A 22,710-nucleotide genomic window follows, 5' to 3' on the forward strand; every position below is an offset into this window, starting at 1 on the left:
ACTGAATGCTCCAGGACATGTGTCTTGAAAAGTAAGTCAAGTAAGTCACACACCACAGCTATTAAGCTCAAATAGTACAAATAGTCCATCTAAAAAATTGCTTTGCAATGTACTTTGTGATTCTGTTGTTATTTCATTGTTTTTATATAAGCTGTTTCATCCAGTTGTGTTTAAAACGACTCAAAGTTCACAACATAAAAGTAAATACGCAGCGCTGATAATTTAGGCAGTATGGCCAGTAACTCATTTGGCTGGTTTCCCTGCATTTATTTGTACATTCCAGGATTGAATGCCAAAATTAACTAATTAAACAAGCAGATTCAAGTGTAGCTCCTGCTTCACTGGAAGAAAAAATCACCTGCAACATGTTCATTTATCCATTTATCGTCTGTTTACCATCGATTATTTCTGGTCAGGGTCACAGAAGATTCATTGGGCGAAAAGCAGAAAACACCCCGGACAAGTCGCCGGCCCATCACAAGGCCAACACACCCATGCACACATACACTTTCTTACAAATACAATTTTTAGTAGCACTTCATTTGGCCTGACTGCATGACTGTAGACTTGTGGGAGGAAACCCACGTGGACACAGGGAGAACATGCAAACTTTTACCCAGGCCCTTCTTTTTGTAAAGTGACAGGGCTACTGATTGTGCCACTGTGCCATCCCCTGCAACATTTTGTTTCTATTTTAAGTATTAATAAGTGAACACTTGATTTAATGTGCTAAATTCAGTATATAAGTCATTTAAATTAAAAGGTTATTTCCTGTATATATCGTAAATTTTTCATGGATTTATGATAACTATTCACATTACATTTAAGGCATTTAGCAGATGCTTTTATTCAAAGAAACTTACAGCTGTGACTGAATACAGTGCAAGCTATAGAGAGTTAAGGGACTTACTCAGGGGGCCCAACGGTGGCAACCTGTAAGTGAAGGAGTTTAAAACAACCTCAATATCTTAACCACTAGGCTAACACTGCCATATTTTTTTTATCTTTGTTTAGATGCTGCCGAGATTACAAACACAAAAGGTGCAACACAAGAGGGTAAATTATTTTTAATACTGCACTCCATTTAGTACTCCATCAAGTATTGAGGTTTATATGTTTTATATTGATTAAAAGTACATTAGGCATTTATTTATTTGCTTTCTTCTCTCTCAAACCAGAAACGAACATCTGCCTCCTGAAGCATGAACAAGGGCCATGTGGAAATTACAAGTTTAAATGGTATTACAACAGGGAGCATGGTGAATGCTCTCCCTTCTGGTATGGAGGCTGTCATGGAAACAGTAACAGATTTGACACTCAGGAGGAATGTAAAGCCCTCTGTGTGAGGCATCGTACTCTACAGTGATGTATTTCAATCTCCATGTCTTGATGTGAGGAACACTTATATTGTGTAATCTCTAATTTTGCACTTCTACATTTCTACATAGAGCCATATTCAGAGTTGAGCTGAGCTTGTGTTAGCAAGCAATATAATCCATATTCAGGGCTCAGACATGCAGTGGTTAATATTTCATTGTTTATTTTATTACAAACTTGGTGGAGGTAGCTGGGAAACAGAATTAAAACCATTCACACAGAGCTGGTTTATTCACATTTATCCTGCGACATGCATTTTAGCTATTCACTTTACCAAATCCTAACTGCTTACAAATAAAAACATGGCAGACTCACCTGCTAGATGGCTATCATCATATCATACTGTGGCTGAAGTAAAAAACAATTTGCTTTCATTCATTTAACCACTAGTGCTACTCATTACCAGACTAGTAATAATTATTATTAAAGATATGCAATGTATACGTTTACTGCATGGCACTGTAGGATAAACTGGGTTCTGGGATTATACTGATGTGTGTATTGAGCTTGGAAATAAGAACACACTGAGGATGTTAAAAACAAGGTTGTTTTGGTAAAATATTTAAATGTACATTTAATACAGACATTCGTAAATGAAAATATGAACAGAAGTGATGATTAGCTTATTATTGTTTATCTGTGTAAACAAACCTTTAATACAAGCATGAAGGAATTAAATTAAATAATCATTGTGTAGTTCATGCATTCTGGTGCTAGTGGTACTGTACCAGTACTGCAGTTTTTTTACAAAACATCTGGCAAATCTAACACATAAAATGCATTAGGGCTCATTTTAAATGATTCTATTCTGTCTATAATCCCGGGTGCTCAAGTTGCACAGTGGTAAAATACGTGATCCCAACTACTGCTGAACTATTGGCCGTCTACACAAACTTGGTTGGCTATGTCTGCAGGGAGGGAAAGCCTTTCGGAGGTGCATAAGGAGGGTTGTGCCAGAAAGGGTGCCTGAAAGTATACGGCTCAGAATAATTTGATAAACTTAATATCGGAGCACCTGGAAAAAACTTTTAGATAATTCTGTGACAATGGATCTGAACACTGTGAGCTCCACTCAGGGAAAAAAAACCTGAAGGTTGAATGGGCTACTCATAAAAGCTACTTAAACAGCTGCATAAGGGACATTGGATACAAATGAATTTCCTCATGAATTGTGTTGTCATTTCTTAAATCACCAACTCTGAATACAGCCCAGTCACAATTTAGTTTTTACTGTCACTGTTTTGGTCTTTGTTCATTATTTGTTGTCCAAGAAATATAGTTTAAATAGGGTTAAAACCTTTGAATCTGTTACATGCAGTTACCTGTTACATTTTTATAAAAAATTCTGCTGTTTTATGCAAATAAAGTTGTGAAACAATTCAAATATTCTGTGAGTAGCACATTTACAGATCATCTTTATTTCAGAATACTGATGACCATAATCAACTGCCTATGAATTTGCACTAATATGACAAATATAGCTGATATTCCGATTCGGAGAGGCCATTGTTATAACTAAAAGACAGTTATGGGTTTGGCCTGATACATTGCATGATCGTCACATTTACACTTTACACATCCAAAAAGGAAACATAATCCACTTGTGTTGGCATTAACTGAATGCTTCTCACTGTGGTTGGTATTGTGAATAATTGCACAGACATGCTATGGTCACATAGAGTGATCTTAAGCTAGACATTGCACATTACCGCCCTAAACAGACCTGCATGTAGGTGTTCTTTATAAGTGCTTTCATTTCCACACTTTTACTATGCCATCTCTAGAAGAGGTAACTATAAAGCCTTGAGTTGTCTGGAAAGTGGCTATGTCAGTGATGATGTCATGGTGGCCCACAGGCAGGGACTCTGGGCCTCGACGAGGGACGTCCTCAGTGGAGCCACTCTTTTGCTTACTGTGGATCTCCTAGTGAAGGTGAAATGAACAGAATGTTTTGTACAGCCAAGCCAGTGAATACAAAAATATTAGAAAACAGGTGATCAAAAGTATCAAACCTGGACTACTTCTGTTCCTTCAATGATCTTGCGGTTGTAGAATACAGAGGGGCAGTGTAAAGAATCATTGGCACCACCAGCAACAATATAGGATCTTTCTGGATACGCAAGGTCCCAAAATCTAAAGATGTACATAGTATCATGTTATAATCTTACCAAATGAAGTGTATCTTATTAATGGTTTAAGGCTACATTGATATTGTACAAGTTCTAGTATTTAATTCAGTTTTTTGGCTTAAATCAGACACATTAAATTTTTAGTGTTGCTTATATCTCATCCTAATCTACATTTGACATTTAGCACACGCTTTTATCCAAAGTGACTGAACGAAGCAATTGAAGGTTAGGGCCCAACAGAGTCCAGAAAGGCCATGTGATACCACAGCTTGTTTTTCTCATGATGAGTTTAGGTGATCAAATGCATAGACTACCTCTGTTCTGTACATCATGTTATGGATCCAAGCATTTATTTTTACTTTGATTAAATACTAACGCAACAGGAAATAACTATGTTTATCAGTGCTAGTTTTGTTAGTTTTGGGGGAGTGTATGCAATATTTGTTATTGCAACAGGAAAAATAAGTCATGAGCTCAAGAAAACTACTTTTGTTATCATGAGATTGCAAGATAAAACAAAAAATAACACATGGTATTTCTGGGCTTTTGTTGATTGAACCAGCAACCTTCCAATTACTAGTACAGTACCTTAACCATTGAGCTACCACTGCCTTAATCTGAATGACCTGTGCTACCAAAGTAAAAAAAAAAAAAAAAAAAAAAAAAAAAAAAAAAAAAAAAAATTCACACAAGGCATGTTGCCATTATTGCTATCAGATCAAATTTTCAAAAAACTAACCCTGAACTGCTGTATACTGTACTGTAACGTGGACCAGATCTGAAGTAAATCACAGATTCTGTGTGGTTTTTTGGTTTTTTTTTTTTTTTATTCTAATGAAAATGCTAGCAGATGTAAAAACAAAACAAAAACCATCAGATTTGGGCCACATTTACTTGTGCTGACAGTGTGCTTGGAAAGTTAAGAACATAGCACCTTCCAGGTTTTGTGCTAAATTTTATCGATCCTAACTGTATTGATTAGACAACAATAAAGAACAAGCATAAAACTATAAGCAGTATGGCCATACTGGAAAAAGCCATGATCAACCTACATGTAATCAATCGTCAACTGAATTCCAGGAACAACTAAAAACTATTGAACTAAAAGGAATCATTCACTTTCAGTAATAGAGAACACAGCACTGTAACTAGACATACCTTATTCTCATGTCCGAACCAGCAGTGAGTAGAAGAGGGTTGCCGTCTGCAGGGCTGCAGTATATACCATGTACACTATGAGGCGAAGGCTGTAAGAGGATGCAGAGTCAATCAAGCGTCAGAGTCAATTCCACTGATAATCAAGCACTTTTGAGATATAGTGGAAAGATGGTGGGTCCAGACAGATTAGCTTTTAGGAGATGCACTTGTCAGTCCACTCTCAGTGCTAGTCCCAAGCCCGGATAAAAATACACGAGTCATGTCAGGAAGGCAATTCAGTGTAAAAATTGTGCCAACCAGACCCCATGTGGTGACCCCTAAATACCTGAGCAACAACTGGAAGATTTACTTCAAAAAAATTGCCTAAGTAAAGGATGGCTTTAGTATATTATAATATACAGTTATTTTTCATTATTTTGTCCATCTATGTAGATGTACTTAAACTGCAAATTGTAATACAGAGATCACAATGGGAGTGCATTGAAATGAGTTATTACATGCCTGCATCTCAGAGAGGGGTGGAGCAGAGCTGGCCCACAAAGTGAACTTCCTGTCTCCTGTCTCCATGTCCCACATTGACACCTCATTGTTTCCTTGAACAGCTGAGAAACATGATTAGAGAATTACTATAAACCTTATAATCATTATTCTTATGTGCAGTAATATTTTAATACTAATGCAAAAGATAAAGGGAACATTTAGCAGATTAAAAAATGCAAAGTGGTTTCAGATGTTAACAGGTATTATTCATGTTCTAAATAAAAGGGTTACCCTAATTCTAACCTGTGATGACAGAGGACTGGTAGAGGGGGTGCATGAGCAGACGTCTTATTCGAGCTCGGGCTGGGTGGGAGTGGTTGGAGATTGGCAACTGGAATCTCATATCCCAACAAGCCATTGTTCCATTGCTTGTACCTTTGAACCAGCATGTACAGCCAACCAGTTAATGCATTTCCCAGAAGAGTATTTAGCTTTACAATAAATAACAGTATTTTGTTAGATAAACAGAGCACATTTAAAGCATAATTCTCTGACCGTACTTACCCACACAAAGCCAGCATTGGTGCATGTCCACAGCAAAAGAGGTTATAAGGCCAAGCCGCAGGTCGTGATGGAGGGTCCAAGCATTGGTGTTGCTGCGCAGGTCCCAGCCCACCAGAGAGCCATTAACTGTGGCATAGGCCAGCACGGACTGAGCCCCCGAGTTAAAATGATGCAAATCCACCACACAGCCATCCTCTTTCAAATCCAGAAATCTGCCAATCACATCATGGATTACTCACAGCAATGGGCACAGATTCATTTAAATGTGGATTTATTTAAAATCCCAGATTCATTTAAAGGTGGATTTATTAGGGGTTGTAGTTATTACATTATTATATTGTAACTTTATGTGGAAAATGTGTTAGAAAATGTTAAATATATCTTATTTAACAAGCTACACTTTACGGCCAATAATATGTGGACACAACCATAGGCATTAATACAGAGTTAACCACCTTCTTTAATTTATAACAGCCAGCACTATTCCGGTAAGGCCAGAAGATTTTGGACTATGTTAAAAAGAGAATTTACTATGTCGGGCACTAATGTTGGACCAGAAGGCATAGCTTATAACAGACTTTCCGATTTATTCCAAAGGTGTTCAGTGGGGTTAAGGTTAGGGCTTTGTGCAGGCCACTGGAGTTCCTCCATCAAAAGTCCTTCAACTGCTGCCACAAAGTTTTTTTTTGCCACAAAGCCTGGCTAAAACACCTGAACTCCATAACTGGAAGGGGTGTCCACCTACTTTTTGAAATATAGTGTATTTATTACCACTAAACGCTGTGATGATAATAAAGAATAATGCTACAAGTTAAGAGGGGGTGACCAAGTCACTTTAAGTAATTTGCTTTGCAAAATCATATAAGCAGTGACTGGCTAATACAGCATTGGTTTGTGTGATAAACTTATACATAAAACCAGTTTAAGTATCAAAATTAGCATAAAAAGAAATGTATATATTATATTTACATTTTACTGCTAATAAAAGTCAATCTTAAATGTCTTAAAGTGAATATTTGATGCAGTCAGTGAATACCTGGTTTGACACGGCTGAACCTTTGGGGACTTGGGTGGCTTGTTGGCCTCAACTGCAAGAAGCTGAACGGAGCCGTTGTCTGAAGCGACAGCAAGGTAATGTGATCCCTGACAAAAGGTCAAGGTCTTCGCAGGACCACCAAAGCGGGAATAAGTCAGCACTGATCTAAAGAGAATATCATCACTGTTTTTAAAGAATACCATAGTAATCTCTTCCATCTGATAAACATTAAAAAGAGCAAGATGTTGAATAAGGGTGGTTCACCTGGTGGTTGTTGTCTTTCCCTCCATTTTTTGGCTGTCCCAGATCTTTACAGTTCCATCATTGGAGCATGTTGCAAATATAGAGTGCTCGTCAGAGACTCGAATTCGGTTTACAGCTGACTTATGTTCATGGAGATGAGCTACAAGCAATCCTTTAGGATGCCATCCTGCAATAGTACAATACTCATCAGTGTCACAAAAATCATTCACTTCTACACACTTAAATGGATATTGACATTTTATTGGCAATTTAAACTTCACGATTGAATGAATGATCTTCTGCGGCTATGCAGCCCCATATGCAACAAACTGCGATGCACTGTGTATTCTGACACCTTTCTATCAGAACCAGCATTAATTTCTTCAGCAGCTAGTAGCTACAGTAGCTCGTCTATGGGATCGGACCACAAGGGCCAGCCATCGCTCCCCACGTGCATCAATGAGCCTTGGCCGCCCATGACCCTGTTGCCGGTTTACCACAGTTCCTTCCTTGGACCACTTTTAATAGATACTGACCACTGCAGACCGGAAACACCCCACAGGAGCTGCAATTTGGCCCTTGTCAAACTCGCTCAAATCCTCACGCTTGCAAATTTTTCCTGCTTCTAACACATCAACTTTAAGAATAAAATGTTCACTTGCTGCCTAATATATCCCACCCACTAACAGGTGCCGTGTTATAGAGATAATTATTGTTATTCACTTCACTTGTCAGTGGTCATAATGTTATGCCTGGTCGGTGTATATGATTAAGATTATGGTGAAAACTTGTTGTAGAATGTCAGTGGTAGGCTAAATGTTTAAAATATGAGCCGACATCTGAAAAACTGTATTGTCAAGACCCACATGTTTTGTCATTATTTGAAGTGGTTTACGTGACTGCATGAGATTTAAACATGTGAGCTAAAGAATTCCAGATGTTGTGGTTTAAAATAGTTGTGTTTGATTAGTTGCAGCTGTGTACCTGGCAGTGGAGGCCTGCTCTCCCACTCTGCACCCTCCATCATTTGCTTGGCCATGCGCTCAGCATTGCACTGCTCCCTCTTCTGCTGCACTAACTGCTGCAGCTCTGCCTTGCACGTGGTCACACGCCGCTGGTACGTGGCTGCTCCACTCACTGACTGCACCACCTGAATCGCAGGAAGTGCTGTGGTTTTTCTGGGCTGAGTGCCTCCAATGTCAGGCACCTGGTTAAGAGAAAGGTGAAAGAGCCTAGTTTAGTGAAGTTAAAGCCCACTTTTGTCTTCATTTGTGAACAATTTGACTAGGTATATAGACACACTGCAAGTATAGTTGAATAATTTTAGGGCTAATACCAGACCAAAATGTTACAGAAATGGCGAGTTTAAGTAGAGCAATAAAACCTTTACAAATGTAGTGAATGCTATGAACGCTTTTGTGACCAAAAACGGGGTTAAAACATATTCTGATAAACCTTTTAGGTTGGTATCTGTAAAAGAATAGCATAATATCTGAAGTTGAGAATGAGCAGGGCTTGCATTGTGACTGCATTTCTTTCCTTATATGCATCTAAAATTAACATAACATTTATTAAAGCTGTAACTAATCACAGACAGTGTGGAAGGATAGCCAACCTTCAATCAATTATAATATTAAATTCATTTTCTTTATACTAATAATGCACTGTTAGTGTAAAGAAAATGAAGTTATACAACTCTTATCAAATGGCTATGGTAACGTCTTACCAAAATAACAACCTTTCCATGATTGTAAATAAACACTGAGTACCAAAGGTAAAGAAAAAACATTTTTGTAATTTGTATGAGACAATAATTATCAAATGAATGAGTTTCAGAATATATAATATATACTTTGGCCTGTATATTCTAAACAAAGATGGGAGACCAACAACAAAATGACTGATTCAGACAGCAAAAATAATTAATTACAACAGGCCTCCATGTAAAATCTAGTCTGAAGCGTTAGAAAACATGAAAGGTGATGAGTGAAGGCAAGCACATGTCTATGGAAGATGAGAGGAAAAGGCTAAGATAGGGGTACATGCAGGAAAAGAGATGCAGAGTGGGAGGATAGGAGGGAATGTTTGCAGTCGGCTCAGCGGTCGACCTGGGTTGAGGATGGAACATGAGGGAGGTTAACAGTCTGGGAGGAACTCTCAGATTGCAGACGCCTTCCGGCCAGAGTTCCATTGGGTTCCCCACCACCGCTCGCAACTACAACAGTAGGTACCGTCGGCGGAGATGGTGCAGAGCTGGGGGGGTCCAGAGAACCAAACATGCTCTTCCACTCCTCATTCAGGTTAGAGTCTTGCTTTGTGTGCTTACGAGCTGGGGGGTGGAAACAAAACATGAAATTACATTTTAAAATCTGTCTTAAAATATTCTGCAAATTTTAGTTTATTTCACTTTGTGAAAAACATATCAGTCTAAAAGTTACAATAGGAGAAAAAACAAGTACTGGTGTATGCAATTTGATATACTTTTTATATACAGTTTAATTATCACCACTAGAAGTTTATAAAACCACAATCTGTCCCCTTAAAATTAAGCCAAAATAACTCAAGACTGGGTTTAAAAAAGAAAATGAAGAAATGCATGGCTTGGTCAACCTTTCAATGCTCAAATGCCCATTTAAGTTTCACAGATAGTTCAGCTACTCCAGGATGGCACATCCAAACAAGCCGTCAAAAAAGGTTTGCTGTGTCTCCAAATACATTCTCAAGAGCATGGAGTATATAAAGGCCCTTAGAGGGGCATTAACCCAGCATCAGGACCGGTATCTCCTCCTTAGTGCAAGGAGGAACAGAAGGAGCACTGCCAGAGCCCAACACAATGACCTCTAGAGGGATAATGATGTTCGTGTTTCTGACCAAACCCTCAGAAACAGACTTCATAGGGGTCTTTAGTAGGACCTGTGCTAACAGACCAGTACTGTGCAGCTTGACTGGCATTCACCAAAGAACACCAAAATTAGCAGGTCCACCATTGGCACCACATTCTCTTCACAGATGAGAGCATGTGTGACAGACATGAAATAGTCGGGAGACACGGTGGTGAACATTACGTTATGCCTGCAGGTAAGTGATAGTCTGGGGAGGCATATCCATGAAGGGTTGCACTAACATCCATGTGATACCCAACAGCACCTTAATTGTCATTAGGTTTTTGTTTTATTAGGAAATTAACATCATGTTTTACACTTTGGTTACATTCATGACAGAAAAGATAGTTACTCATTAGGGTTCATTAGGGGTTCACAAGTTTAATGTCAAACACAGTCATGGGAGGAAACCCACGCAGACACGGGGAGAACATGCAAACTCCACACAGAATGGACTCGGACCGCCCCACCTGGGGATCAAACCCAGGACCTTCTTGCTGTAAGGCGACAGTGCTATTCACTGAGCCACCGTGCCACCCAATTGTCATTAGGTACCAGAATAAAATCTTCAGAGTGATTGTCAGGGTTCTTCCAGATACAAGACAATGCCTGGCCTCATATGGTCAGTTCCTGAATGACACTGACAGCAGTGAGTATGGCAAAAGTATAGAAATATAAAAAATGATATGTGTATATACTGTACATATGTAAATAATATTTACTGAAATCACACATTTGTTTCCATTACCGATACCATGCTTACATACTATGTTGCACACAAAATGCGGTTTGAGATGCCACCTGGTATTCACTTGCATGGGCTGTGTAAACAATGCCCAGCTTTCATAACCATGAATGCAAGCTCACAAAGCTAAAAATAAATCACCAGATAACATGCCAGTTAAGTATCAGGTTGAATGTTACATTACCAAAAAGCACATTACATGCTAAATAAATCAATCTTATAATAAACTGTTCAGTTAAAGCACCATACACTGTAGCATTAAAAGAAAAGGTGTGTCTCTGCTGTACAACTGAGAAAAAAATACAAGTGGCAGCTAAAAGCAAAAAAAGCTGCAAAAATACACTAAAGCATTAAAACCCAACTAAGAAACTCTATTTATACACATGAATTATGAATACATAGGTTGCTGTTTAGTGCCTTCAATACCAAGTACTTTCACCAGATATCTAATCTCATAGAAAAACATACCTTATCCTGCAAGACTACCCACAAACCAATACTTTAATAATTCCATGCAATTGCAACATACCAGCTTCAAAAAACTCCCTAATAATTAGGTAACTATTTCTTTCCTAACAATAGGCATTAAGGGAGAGCACAATACAGCATGTGTTTAGTAATGTTATGACAGTAAAAGCCTTTAGCAGTAAAAAGTGGGTAAAATAAATTCCACTTCAAAGACAGTCATGCTTATTAAAAGCTAAGTAATACCCAATGAAGTAGAGATAAAGTCTGCAAACAGATAAAACATGAAACATTATCCTACTATCTAAACATAAAGAAGTGATGAATAAACAAAAAATACTCAACAGTATGACTGGTAATGCCAACGTGCTACATACCTCTTTTATCCTCAGACTCCGGCTTTGGTTTGATCAGATCTACTTGGCGCCCACTGATACCCAACATGCCCAGGTCAATGATGCCACTCTGGACTGCATCATTCATGTGTGTCTGGTCTACAATGTTGGCCTTGGCCTTGCTGGACTTTAGCATGAAGTCTTTCAGAGCCAAGAGTTTGTCTTCCTCAGCCTCAGTCATTCCCTAGGACACAGATTTTAAATCGGGTGACATGAGCTTACAATGTCAAGTACAAGAGTACAAGAAACTCAAAATCAGTCAACATCATCATGAAGTTAGAGGCACTAATCACATTTAAATAGAAGACATTTGTTCTGTTGTGCTCAGCATACCCAGTTGCGCATTAGCAAAACAATAAATAAATAAACAATGGTCTACATCAGTTTTACCTAATCAATTTAATTGATTTTTGGAAATATTCATAAATGTATAATTTGATGCCTATAACACATTCCGAAAGAGTTGGAACAGGGGCAATATAAGATTTTGTGGTATTAAAATATACCTGTTTTGAAACTTTCCCAGTGATGCTAGAAATAATTAAGGGGTTTCAACGTCTATAGTCCATAACATTAAACATAAAAGAGAATCTGGAAATATCCCTGTTCATAAAGGGCAAGGTAGAAAACCAATACTCAATTCCCAGTTCTACATGCCAAAAATATTGCCAATATCCAACATGTCATCAATACAATGTTCAAAAGACAGCATCTGTCATAGTTTGGGGTGTGTTACTGACAACTGCATGAGTAGCTTGCATTCTAGTAAATAGTAGTAGTATTTGTCTTTATTCCCAGGAATTACTGTGTGTTAGTATTAATCTTCATTAAGCTTATTGTTTATTTCCTTATTCTATTCTGTTTGCCATCTGTCTGTAATGTAGGTTTTTATTACGCAGTTGATGTCAAGATTGGGGAAAGCAGCATTTGGTAATTTATCTGTCATATCTGCATGTTTATTTCCTGTAATGCCATAATGGCCTTGCTTTGGTGAGGATATACTATTTTGGGTGGATCTGTGTTTACTGATTCCATGGCTTCAAGGCAGGATTTGAGTCAGAGCTTAATAGGAGCTCTTGATGATGTTACATAAGCAGGGTGTTGGCCTCTGCAAAACTTTCTAAAACCGGATCTCAGGTCTGGGTGGTGAATTCTGTGTTGGAGATTTAGGGTTAATATTACTGCTGTCAGTATATATTGCTTTGGAACCATGGAGGTTACTACTTATATATAAGAATGTTAATATTTCATGGGTTGTGCCCTCAACTTTTGGTTTTCAGTACGGTTGATGGTGTTGAGTTTCTTAAAGTCCCACTCTGGGGTTGGGCAATGGTGCTTCTAGGCTAGGAAGAACCTAGGAGTTTCTAGGTATGTGCTCATCTGTTCTTGGTAGAATAATAAAATATAATATGAAACACTTAAATATAAAATAGAATCTGAAACACACACAATGCCTAAATGGAATGAAATGTGTCAAATATGGTATGCTGTCTATATATTCTACAGTCTTTGTACAAGGCAGTACACTGCCCTGAAAATTAACTGTAAAGAAGTGTTGATATAATGAATTGTCAGTCAGTGTTGGTGGACTTAATACCACCATGCCGCCCGAAGGCTAATTAAAAATGACAATTTCATAATTGATTTGTTACTGTATGAACACAACCTTTTTTCATGTAGTTTTAAAGACAAGTTTAGGCTCTTAGGTCTGACCTGTGAAAGAAGCTTCTTGAGTAGCTGTGCTATAGCAGGATCCTCAGGAATGGGGCACTCAGGAATTGACCCGTTACGTTTTTTCTGACGCAGCAGCAGGTGTCGAAAGAGGCTGCTGATATCTTTGGAGCGGAGTGCGTAGTCAAAAATGGAGCGACTTACAGGTTCTTTAAGCACACTCAGAAGCACGATCTCCTTATCAATCTGCCAAAAAGCACCCAAAACATTTAACAACTAAAACATGGTCTGACAAAATGTTTAGAACCTATTAGACTAAGTGTTTAATTTGAGATCTTTGTAGTATATGTTGATATGCAGTCTCACCTGTATGATAGGCTGAGTAATGAAAGGGTTAAGGTAAGGCATGAGTTTGCAATACACATCAGCAATGTTCAGGTGTTGCGCAACCACAGTAATGAAGCCCACAGCTCCGTAACGGATCCACAGGTTCGGATGACACAAGAAAGGCGCTAACAAGACAACACACCATTATTATTTTCCCAATTCTTTTATCAATGACAGTGATTTGTTAATGTGATCATAGTTGTTGGCATCATTTACATCTCCAAGATTAAAACATAGGTGAGCCACTTATAACTTTTATTAATCCAGATACACATTTATCAATGTCCAGTGTTCCAAAAATGTAAATAAAACATTTACCAATATCGCTGACAAACTCATAGATGTGAGGTTTCTGCAGTAGTCCCAGCTGGCACATGCAGGTCAGAGCATTTAGGGCTTTATAGATGACAAACTCCTCCACATCACTCAGGCCCTGCTGCAGCAACGGCTTCAGGATGGATGAACTCTGCCATCCCACATAAGCTGCCACACCTGCAGGTGAAGGAAAAGAGCTTTTGGTTTTAGTCTTAATTCAAAGTGTGTTTTCCATTGAGCAAATTAATGTAGCATCTTACACTACTGTATTGAGTTCATGAGTTTCAGCCAAATATATTGCTACAATATCATTTTTAGTCATTAAAAAGCAAGGAAAACAAGTATATGTAAATGTTTATCTTCTTAAACCTTTATTTAACTTACAAAATTACACATAAACCATTGCTATGTTTTTTAACAACCAACTTTTTGTATTTTGTAAAAAGAAACACATTTAAAATTTGATGACTGCATTACACTCAAAAACTGTTGGGACAGAGGCATGTTTACCACTCTGTACATTTACATTTACATTTTCAGCATTTAGCAGACGCTTTTATCCAAAGCGACTTACACAATGAGCTGAACACAATGAGCAATTGAGGGTTAAGGGCCTTGCTCAGGGACCCAACAGTGGCAACTTGGTGGTGGCGGGGCTTGAACCGGCAACCTTCTGTTTACTAGTCCAGTACCTTAACCACTGAGCTATCACTGGCCCTAGAAAGTAGAAAGTCTGTAAAAAGTCACTTTCCTATAAATTACACTTCTTAATTGTTTGGAAAAACAAGGATACTGATACTGAGGCTACTAATTGCTGCTCCTTTGCTTGACACAAAACATTAAAAACACACTAAACACAACTTACCTACAATACTGTCAAAGAAAGCTCCCCGAAGGTGCCAGTCATTTTTGTCATTAAGAAAGGTAATCATGTGAGAAAGAAGCACATCGTTGGCCTTCTGTCTTCCGAAAAACACACAGAGGCGTGTAATGCCGTTCTCCATCAGTGTCTGCTTCACAATGTTCTCAGGGTCACTGAGGAGCGTCACCACTTTCTGTTGAACCATTTCATGCAATGCTTGCAGTTCTGTAAAGAAAAAAGACAAGACCAAATATTCTCTTCCAGGTGTTAATCGGAACCTTTTTAAACACATTAACGTTACTTTATATTGGGCTTTATTATTATTGGACTCCTTGGTTAAAAATAGTAATAAAAACTGAATTTGGCATCTATGTCACCTCAAAGGCATACCTAAGTACAACAGTGCTGAAGAAGTGGCGAAAATAAAGTAAGAAAACAAAGGAAAACAATGTTTTAGTTGTATTTTGTTACTAGGAATTAAGGACTGTGACATGGCTTTGTTAATAAAGCTGCGATGTTGTAGCTTGTGCAGAATGTGGCCTGGTATTGTTTAGCTAAAATAACCATGGACTTTCTGGGTAAAAACGTCAACTTGTCTCTCTAAAATCATTGGTTTTTTTTGCCAATGGTATCTTTACAAATATACAAGCATGATTCTCACCATATCATGAAATGTTGGCTTTTGCACCTTTATCTTAAAACAGTCAGGATGTTCCTTTCGACACAGAGAACTCAACATCTATTTTTCCCCAAAACAAGCTAAAACATGGACTCATCTGACCAACGCACACATTTCAACTCTCTTTCAGTCCATCTAACATGAACCTGGACCCACAGAACGTTTTTGCATATTTAATGCGTGTTGTCTTTGGGTAATTGATAAAAGTAATATGCACCTGAATCATAGTTTTCGTTGGGGTGAAGAGTTTCCTCAGCATCTTCTCCATTTAGGTCCTGTTCAGAGTTAAGATTGTTTTCCTGCACCAACTCTAGAAAACGCAGAGCTGTCTCGGCCAGGTGAGCAATGTTCTCTAATAAAAGAATAATACAAGTTCTGTTAAAACATATTCACAATGTTTAATTAGCAATGTTTTTGTTCACTTATGTATTGTAACTTGTTTGTGCAATACAAACGCTACAGTTGAAGTTCACAGTTACACAGTTCACAGCTAATTTATTTTAACTTCTTTCTGGGTTTTCCTAAATATTCACTAGGTTCAAAATGTGCATACAGCAAACTAAGATTATTAATTAGGTGGTGTAGAAGGTTTAAAACCGTTGTCTAGTCATTTCTTTGCAAGTAATAATGATGACCATAGCTGATGACTTTTCTATGCCTAAATAAATAGTGCTAGTTTGACAGCACCTATTAGGGTCAATGGGTACGCCCCCTATCTACACAATGAGTCTCATTATTCCTCTGTTCAGAGACATGATTATAGCAAGATTACAAGCACGCACCTCTAAGATTTAGTTATTGTAGCTTTTGTCCTGTAAATGATCACTCACAATAAAAGTAAACATCACACAGTAAATAATATTAAACCTAGTGATCCTATTGATTGCTGAACAATTCTAGGCATTATATTCATCTGAAACGACTGCGGACTGATGCACAGATGATTAATGTGATCTGTATTGAGTCTTGCTAACTAGTTAAGCTCATAAGAATTGCTAGATTCGATAGATAGATCTTTGAAATTGAATTGAGGAAGTCAAAAACAATTATATTGATTAATCTGCATTAGTTTGCTATTACCTGCATAAGCAAGTCTGACAATAGTGGCCTCATCTTGAGCCAAGTGGGCGATACCAGGCAGAATATACTCTGGGTAAATGTTGACATCATTGCGGGGCACCTCTTTGACCAGTGCCAGTACTTTAGCCAGAGTCCGCACCGCCTCTGCCCTGACACGAGGCATTGAGTCATTACAGAAGTGCAGTAAATAAGGAGTGATCCGATCAAGCAGTATCTCCACACTCAGCCGACTGGCCAGGTGAAGCACCAACTCAAATGCCGCCAGCTTAGAATCACAAAAGCGCAGGGTCTGCAGACATGATGTAATAACTGACACCAGCACTACCAGCCCATGTTCTTTGTTAGATCCAAGCTCATGAGATGCTTTCTCTTGCTTCTCAGACTTCCCTGCTTGCCCGCCATCACACAGGTTATGAAGAATGTTCTCTAGGTCTTTTCGAATTACCAGCACACGCTCATCTGCAGACTGGAATGTCTCTTTCGCAAACTGGGCCATGTAGGGCTGAAGAAAAGTATAAAAGATGTCTGGAAATGCTTTGGCTCTTTGCTGTTTCAAGTACTCTTCTGCTTTCAAACGCTTTTCAGGTTCTCGCTGTATCATCTGGGCCACCTAAAAAAAATTACAACAGATAAACATATCTCAAGGGACTCCTCTATAAAAATGATGCAGTAACATTTCATGGGTCAGCTGACATACAGGGGTTGGACAAAATAACTGAAACACCTGGTTTTAGACCACAATCATTTATTAGTATGGTGTAGGGCCTCCTTTTGCGGCCAATACAGCGTCAATTCGTCTAGGAAATTACATATACAAGTCCTGCACAGTGGTCAGAGGGATTTTAAGCCAATCTTCTTGCAGGATAGTGGCCAGGTCACTACGTGATGCTGGTGGAGGAAAACGTTTCCTGACTCGCTTCTCCAAAACACCCCAAAGTGGCTCAATAATATTTAGATCTGGTGACTGTGCAGGCCATGGGAGATGTTCAACTTCACTTTCATGTTCATCAAACCAATCTTTCACCAGTCTTGCTGTGTGTATTGGTGCATTGTCATCCTGATACACGGCACCGCCATTGGATGCACATGGTCCTCCAGAATGGTTCGGTAGTCCTTGGCAGTGACGCACCCATCTAGCACAAGTATTGGGCCAAGGGAATGCCATGATATGGCAGCCCAAACCATCACTGATCCACCCCCATGCTTCACTCTGGGCATGCAACAGTCTGGGTGGTACGCTTCTTTGGGGCTTCTCCACACCGTAACTCTCCCGGATGTGGGGAAAACAGTAAAGGTGGACTCATCAGAGAACAATACATGTTTCACATTGTCCACAGCCCAAGATTTGCGCTCCTTGCACCATTGAAACCGACGTTTGGCATTGGCACGAGTGACCAAAGGTTTGGCTATAGCAGCTCGGCCGTGTATATTGACCCTGTGGAGCTCCCGACGGACAGTTCTGGTGGAAACAGGAGAGTTGAGGTGCACATTTAATTTTGCCGTGATTTGGGCAGCCGTGGTTTTATGTTTTTTGGATACAATCCGGGTTAGCACCCGAACATCCCTTTCAGACAGCTTCCTCTTGCGTCCACAGTTAATCCTGTTGGATGTGGTTTGTCCTTCTTGGTGGTATGCTGACATTACCCTGGATACCGTGGCTCTTGATACATCACAAAGACTTGCTGTCTTGGTCACAGATGCGCCAGCAAGACGTGCACCAACAATTTGTCCTCTTTTAAACTCTGGTATGTCACCCATAATGTTGTGTGCATTGCAATATTTTGAGCAAAACTGTGCTCTTACCCTGCTAATTGAACCTTCACACTCTGCTCTTACTGGTGCAATGTGCAATTAATGAAGCTTGGCCACCAAACTGGTCCAATTTAGCCATGAAACCTCCCACACTAAAATGAAAGGTGTTTCAGTTATTTTGTCTAACCCCTGTACCTGTCCTTAATCAACCACTAAATCAAAAACACTGTCTACATCCCGGATTGCCAACCTTGGTTTGGCTCACTATGATATAAAGATACACTATAAGGAAAAAGGTATGTTGAGAACTTGTATGTCCAAGTTTGTTGGACAAGCTTTCCAAAAATCACAAGTACTGATATAATGTTAGCTCCAATTTTAGGCCCTATGTTTATTGTTATCATATTATTTTGTTATATAATTATTTATTTCTTCCTTTTTTTTTTACCAAATCCACTCTCTCTTGTTGCTGCTGCCACCCCCACCCCCGATTGAGGAGGGCTGTGGTTGTCAAATGCCCTATTCCAAGACATACAGCCGCCGATCACATCTTTTCACCAGCTAGGGTAAGTCAATGAAAAATAACTGGGTAGCATGTACTTGACAAAACTGCATTGTCTGTTATGCCCATGCAGTTTAAAATAAAATACCACTCTATGTAAATAAACATGTCCAAATACCAGATCTCTGATACTTTTGTCTTCAATTTTCATCAGAACTTCAGTTTGAAACTGTCCCTTGCGGTAGGCCAGCAACTGTGAGAGATCAAAGAGTGGGATGCCTTCTGTAAACAGTTCTGCAATAACACAACCTGAAAAACAGACAAATAATGTAAGAGGTTATGCATAAAATTCAGTAAGGTTTTTAAAAGGACATATCAAGCTTGATTCATACCAGCTGAGAAAATGTCCATGGGTTGCTTGAGCTCTCCTCTGGTCCTCTGGCTGTTGCTGGTAAGATCTACAAGTGGTGTGTTCTGGTCACTCTCTGAAGCAAACATACTGCCATCCACAAATCTCTCCGGTGCTATGTAGCAAGTTCGTCTTCGTGATGTATCAAAGAAGTAGTTGAAATCTGCCGGATTGTCCTCAGGAAGATACGTGGGTTTAAAACTCGCAAAATCTGTCAGCAGCACCCAGTTCCAGCTAGTCACCATAACATTCTCTGTCTTAATATCCCCATGACGCACACCAGACTTATGAGCCTGGTCCACAGCATTTAGGATCTGGAATGCAATCCATTTCTTTTCTATATTGTTGAGGAATGGCCGTGTGCTAATACGATCATACAGGTTGTCACGAACGTACTGCCGAAAAAGAATGGCTGCTTTTTCTGTGAGAGTGGCTTTCTGAAAAGGCAAACAGTTCTGGGAAGAGTGAAGCCGGATCTTCAATTCTTCCAGCTCTTGCTTGTAGCTGGTTAGGGGTAATGAGGGGTCCTGAATGGCAAACACTTTCACTACCACTAAACCCTCTCTGTGCTTCGCTCGGGCCACCTTGAAAAATCTGGTACTGCCCAGGCTTTTGTCATATTCATAATCATGGATGTCTGAGAAATAGCTGTCTACAGAGAGTATCTGTGAGGGAGCAATTCCAGCAAGCTGATTTCCCATGTCTTTGTAAGATTTGGGTGAAACTTTCTTCTCAAAGTAGATCCTTATCTGTTAACAAAAAAAAAAAACATTGCAACAGCATCACTCAAACTTGATTTTAAACAGGCTAGATATTGTTTAAAAGTTAAGCTAACAGGAATCAGTGTACATTTTTGCTAATGTGTCCATAATGGTGGGTCAATGGCCTGTATGGCTAAGTTACGGGACAGAAAGTAAGCCAGAGACTAACTGAAGCTATTTGTAGCTTAAAAACATAATTTGTATTATGAATACAAAATTGACTGTGCTCTTGTGCCATGCCTTTCTTGTCAAACATTAGTGATGGACATCACCAACATTCTTTTGACAAAATGGACGCAAATTCCTGTGGAATGGAAAAACTTCAAAATTGTGTGGAATGGCTTCCACAAGAGTGTGTTATAATTGTAAAGTAAGGGGTGGCGGACTCAATATTAATGCCTGTGGTTTTGGAATAGAACGTCCAATAAGTTCACAATCAGCTGTTAACATACGTTTACTGACCGGTACATGATTGATATGTTTACATTGTATTTATTTTTAGTAACAGCTTTATTCTGGTGGTGGACACAGTGGATCCAAAGCCTATTACCAAAGCCAAAGAACACTGTGGGTCTTCTGGGGGTCTTACTTTAACTCTGAAGTTGATGAAGGACAGATAAAACCAAACTAGGGCTTTTTATCAATGCATGCTAGAGTCATATTTATAGTCAGTTAATTAAAGCCTATAAAGAAACATGTTCCCCTATCTACAGTGGTGGAGAATCCATAATGTTGTGGGGCTGCTTTGCTGGGAGTGGAGGCCTTGAACATGCATTTTAGAGTGGAATGTGCTCCCAGGTAGAAGAACTAGGTCAAACAAAATGGCTCCTACAGAAGAATAATGACCAAAAGTACACAAGATAATTAGATGGAAACTGGCCAACAATAGTCCTGATCTCAATCATTTAAAATCTTTGGAGAAAGCTAATGGGGAAAAAGAACCCTGTAAACATTAAAGAGCTTGAGAGAATTGCAGTGGAGAAGTGAAAGAAACTATCAGCAAGACAGGTGCAAGATGCTCACATATGGCAAAAAAAAAACGTTTGGAGGTTGTCACTGTTGCCAAAGATTGTGCAACCAAGTATTAGGGTGCCTTAAATCCACTGACTATGTCATTTAATGTCATATACTATGTTTGGACATACTATGTTGGTACATATCCACTTATGTCTGAGGATAATGGTTTTGTATACTAAACAATCAAGGGTGCCAAAATTGTTGATCACATGATGTAACCTTAAACATATATGTCTCTTTTTATAAATGCATACATTATGATTTGTATGAGTACACTGTCAAAAGATATTATACGTGCAATTGTAAAGAGAACACTAAAGAGTGTACATTAAATAAAATCAAGGGACTGAATACTCTCCCCTTACTTTGCCCCATCGACTACACTATTACACTATTACACATTTTAATGATAACAACAAAAGGCTAGTCTAATACCTGGGTTTACGTATAGTGATGTTTATTGTTTAAATTAGTGGATCTTGTAGTACTATATTTATATATTCATCTCTAACATCTTAAACTGATGGTTGTTTACCTGCTGTATTTATTTCCCAGTCCGCAATATCAGTCGTGATGACGAAGCTCTTCTCTGCTTAAAAGCCAAACTGAAAAATATAACAGCAAGTTACATTTCTTAATTAGCATCTTATCACTTAAAAAAATAGCGGGTCGCGTCATAACATGCTATTTAGATCCAAAACACAATGGTGACGGTTGTTATTGAACAAACATAATGCTTGTCATTTGTTTTCTAATCGCTGATTTAGGATCAGTGTAACATACAATACGAACCACTGCATTGTTTTTGTTTATACCAAACCTGATCCTGGATCAGTCGTTCAGCCGTTAAGCTGAAGATTTCTACTTCCAGTTCACGCGACGCTCAGTGCCTGTCCAAAACCATTCATTATTTACTATGTAGTGCACTAGATTGAAATGTCAGTCGTTTAAAAAAACTTGAATAAAATAATATTATAAAAAATCAAGCTAATTAATATAATCTCATTTATATGAAAGTTATTTTTTATGCACAAAGAATTAAACATATGAGATATAACGTTATGTTCATCTGTTTTGCACTTTGTAGGGGATATAAAGCAGGGTTCAAATTTACACAACGCCTCGGTTAAATCCCAAATAACGCTTTGCCTCCTACATGAAGTGCACTAGGTAGTATGTAAAGAATGCAGCCCGACAAAGAAAATTGCACCAGTGCCACCGCAGTTTAAATAACAAAAACAAAAGATAAGTCTCTCTAATGACCTCAGCTCAAGAATAGAACCTAGACTGACAACATTGAAATTCATCTTACTATACATATTTACAGCATACAGTGGATTCAGAACATGAAAAAAAAGTTGATTCCAGTTTTGCTGACCTGCCACTGAGAAGCAACTCCATGGCATGATGATGCCATCACTTTGTTTCACCATAGGACTGGTATCAGCAATATCTTCAACTAAATATATCCAGATAAAATAAAGGAAGGGGATAGAGAAGGCTGGATGTGTTATATTGTATTACATTAATTAGATAAAAGAATGTAACGATATTCACATGGCATATGCTGTGCCTTTTAATTTCCAATTGTGGATGTGTTCATTTGGAGTTCTAGATAAAGTGTCACAATTGTTTGCCAGGCTTCCTCATCTCTCTTAAATGGAAAATATGATTCAAGCAGAGTTTATTTGTGGTTTGTAAATTTTCTGTAGATGTATTTTACCATATCACCCAGCCCTACGTGTAAATAACATCTTTTTTGTGCCTCTTGCAGCTGGTAAAATCACTAGTATGATCTTTC

The 22,710-nt window shown here is 38.7% G+C and overlaps 2 protein-coding genes across 3 annotated transcripts in view; one reads left to right on the forward strand and one right to left on the reverse strand.

The window, feature by feature from the left end:
* Positions 1 to 2,764, forward strand: part of col6a4a (collagen, type VI, alpha 4a) — a 67,441-nt gene extending 64,677 nt beyond the window's left edge. The window contains exons 39-40 of the mRNA XM_062992299.1: positions 1,015 to 1,056; positions 1,179 to 2,764. Of these exons, the coding sequence (XP_062848369.1) occupies positions 1,015 to 1,056; positions 1,179 to 1,366 (230 nt within the window). The 3' untranslated portion in view covers positions 1,367 to 2,764. The remainder of the gene's footprint in view (positions 1 to 1,014; positions 1,057 to 1,178) is intronic.
* An 11-nt stretch (positions 2,765 to 2,775) lies between these two features.
* pik3r4 (phosphoinositide-3-kinase, regulatory subunit 4) lies at positions 2,776 to 19,862 on the reverse strand. 2 transcript variants are annotated; one of them, XM_062991277.1, is made up of 19 exons: positions 19,115 to 19,862; positions 18,901 to 19,031; positions 16,469 to 17,078; positions 15,606 to 15,740; positions 14,713 to 14,934; positions 13,851 to 14,024; positions 13,512 to 13,657; positions 13,188 to 13,391; positions 11,457 to 11,658; positions 9,219 to 9,316; positions 7,972 to 8,194; positions 7,009 to 7,174; positions 6,745 to 6,909; positions 5,709 to 5,920; positions 5,448 to 5,579; positions 5,166 to 5,266; positions 4,665 to 4,753; positions 3,390 to 3,510; positions 2,776 to 3,300 (listed from the first exon to the last, which is right to left on the reverse strand). In XM_062991277.1, exons 1-19 carry the CDS (start codon positions 19,830 to 19,832, stop codon positions 3,130 to 3,132), a joined length of 4,020 nt encoding a protein of 1,339 aa, XP_062847347.1. In that variant the 5' UTR covers positions 19,833 to 19,862; the 3' UTR covers positions 2,776 to 3,129. The 2 variants fall into 2 exon arrangements, with proteins under 2 accessions (XP_062847347.1, XP_062847346.1); XM_062991276.1 differs by having other exon boundaries at positions 9,096 to 9,316.
* Positions 19,863 to 22,710: the final 2,848 nt, after the last annotated feature.

The sequence above is a fragment of the Trichomycterus rosablanca genome, chromosome 3, assembly GCF_030014385.1.
Source record: "Trichomycterus rosablanca isolate fTriRos1 chromosome 3, fTriRos1.hap1, whole genome shotgun sequence".
Classification (NCBI taxonomy): domain Eukaryota; kingdom Metazoa; phylum Chordata; class Actinopteri; order Siluriformes; family Trichomycteridae; genus Trichomycterus; species Trichomycterus rosablanca.

Coding starts and splice junctions, on each gene's coding strand:
- pik3r4 (XM_062991276.1), bottom strand. CDS start 19,832: ATGGGAAATCAGCTTGCTGGAATTGCTCCCTCACAGATACTCTCTGTA. Junction 14,935..15,605: donor CAACGAAAACTATGATTCAG/GTGCATATTACT, acceptor TTTTCTTTACAG/AACTGCAAGCATTGCATGAA. Junction 14,025..14,712: donor TTTCTTTGACAGTATTGTAG/GTAAGTTGTGTT, acceptor CTTCACCTGCAG/GTGTGGCAGCTTATGTGGGA.